General features: G+C 35.2%; 1 protein-coding gene across 1 annotated transcript in view; it reads right to left on the reverse strand.

Moving 5' to 3' along the window:
* The window catches only part of LOC105272934 (flexible cuticle protein 12-like), a 2,666-nt gene extending 1,324 nt beyond the window's left edge, over positions 1-1,342 (reverse strand). Inside the window, exon 1 of the mRNA XM_011315168.1 lies at positions 1,023-1,342. Within this exon, the coding sequence (XP_011313470.1) occupies positions 1,023-1,037 (15 nt within the window). The 5' untranslated portion in view covers positions 1,038-1,342. The remainder of the gene's footprint in view (positions 1-1,022) is intronic.
* Between the last annotated feature and the right edge of the window lie 6 nt (positions 1,343-1,348).

Here is a 1,348-nt window from a genome sequence, read left to right on the forward strand (position 1 = left end):
GAATTCTTTTTTATAAAGTCGATTAAAAACAACCAATAATCAATCAAAAGCATAACAACAAAAAAAGCAATAATTGAAAAAAATATTTCCATTAGAGAAATAGAAGATTTTTCTATTTTACTTTTCCAACCACCAAGTTTCTGCCGAATATCCCCAAAGGGGGTGCACCCATAAACTTCATGACTTGGGACGATTTTGCTTAACGCAGGTCGTGAGCTGGAGTAACTCCGAGAGCTGAGGTCGCTCACCTCTGGTCTAGACGTAGTCAGTACATCAATGTTTATTATAGATATTTCAGGAAAAGAAAATCACTTTATTATTAAATAATTCAATCAGTGACTCCACAGTGCAAAACCAATAGGCAATTAATTTAATTGAGTACAATCAACAAATTTGATTATCAGAATCAAATGTCATCAGTATATATTCATGTCGTTAATAAGATCTTACAGTCAAGTATCATAAAATCTTTTTAGCCGACTTGATTTCTCCCAAAAAAGGTTCTATAACATTTTGTCGTAAAATGATTGGTTCTTGAGACAAATATACAACAATTATTATTGACTAGCATAATAACAAAAATTGACAAAATTGGAAAAATTACTTGTCATTTTCCACCGTCACATTGCAGAATTAAGGTTCAAAATTGAATGCATTATCTTCTCGACTCAACCCCCAACATATTTCTGCAAATTTAATTATTTTAAAAGAATAGTCCAGCGAAAAAATTCCGAATTTTAATGCTTTATAGATAGAAAAATTTACAAGCACGGATTGAACTTGCGATTAAGAGCTGAGATTTTCGACAAATTAAAAAAAATATATTTTAGACTCATCTGGGGGTTGACCGTTTCAAAATTTGTCATCAAGGGACACCTCAATATTCATAATAGTGTTCATCAAACTTTTGTAACATTTAGTATAAGCACATTTTAACATTATAAATGACACAATTGAATTCGATTTGTGCACTTATCACAGAACGCAACTCCTTTTTGGTAGATGATAAAGACTCAACTTACAATCACCAATCGCATTTCGACGATCCCGATCTCGGGATGCTGTACGTCTAAGTGGAATTGAATGGGTGAGTGGGGCGTTTTATAGTTGAGATACAGAGTTCTCGAGTTTCTCAGGATCTTTAATGTTGGGGGCCAAGGAGGCTTGGAAATTGCACAGCCCCCACGCGCACGATTGACTCATGGAATCACATTGCTTTACGCCTTCCTCTTCTTCTCACTGCTGACTAATACCACGCCTTGGAGCTGATAATAGGTCTTAGGGGTAAAGTGATTTTGAAATGTATCGGCAACGGAGACTCTGCTGGCATATAACATCCAGCTCCTGC

The sequence above is a fragment of the Fopius arisanus genome, unplaced genomic scaffold (genome assembly GCF_000806365.1).
Source record: "Fopius arisanus strain USDA-PBARC FA_bdor unplaced genomic scaffold, ASM80636v1 scaffold00441, whole genome shotgun sequence".
NCBI classification, from domain to species: domain Eukaryota; kingdom Metazoa; phylum Arthropoda; class Insecta; order Hymenoptera; family Braconidae; genus Fopius; species Fopius arisanus.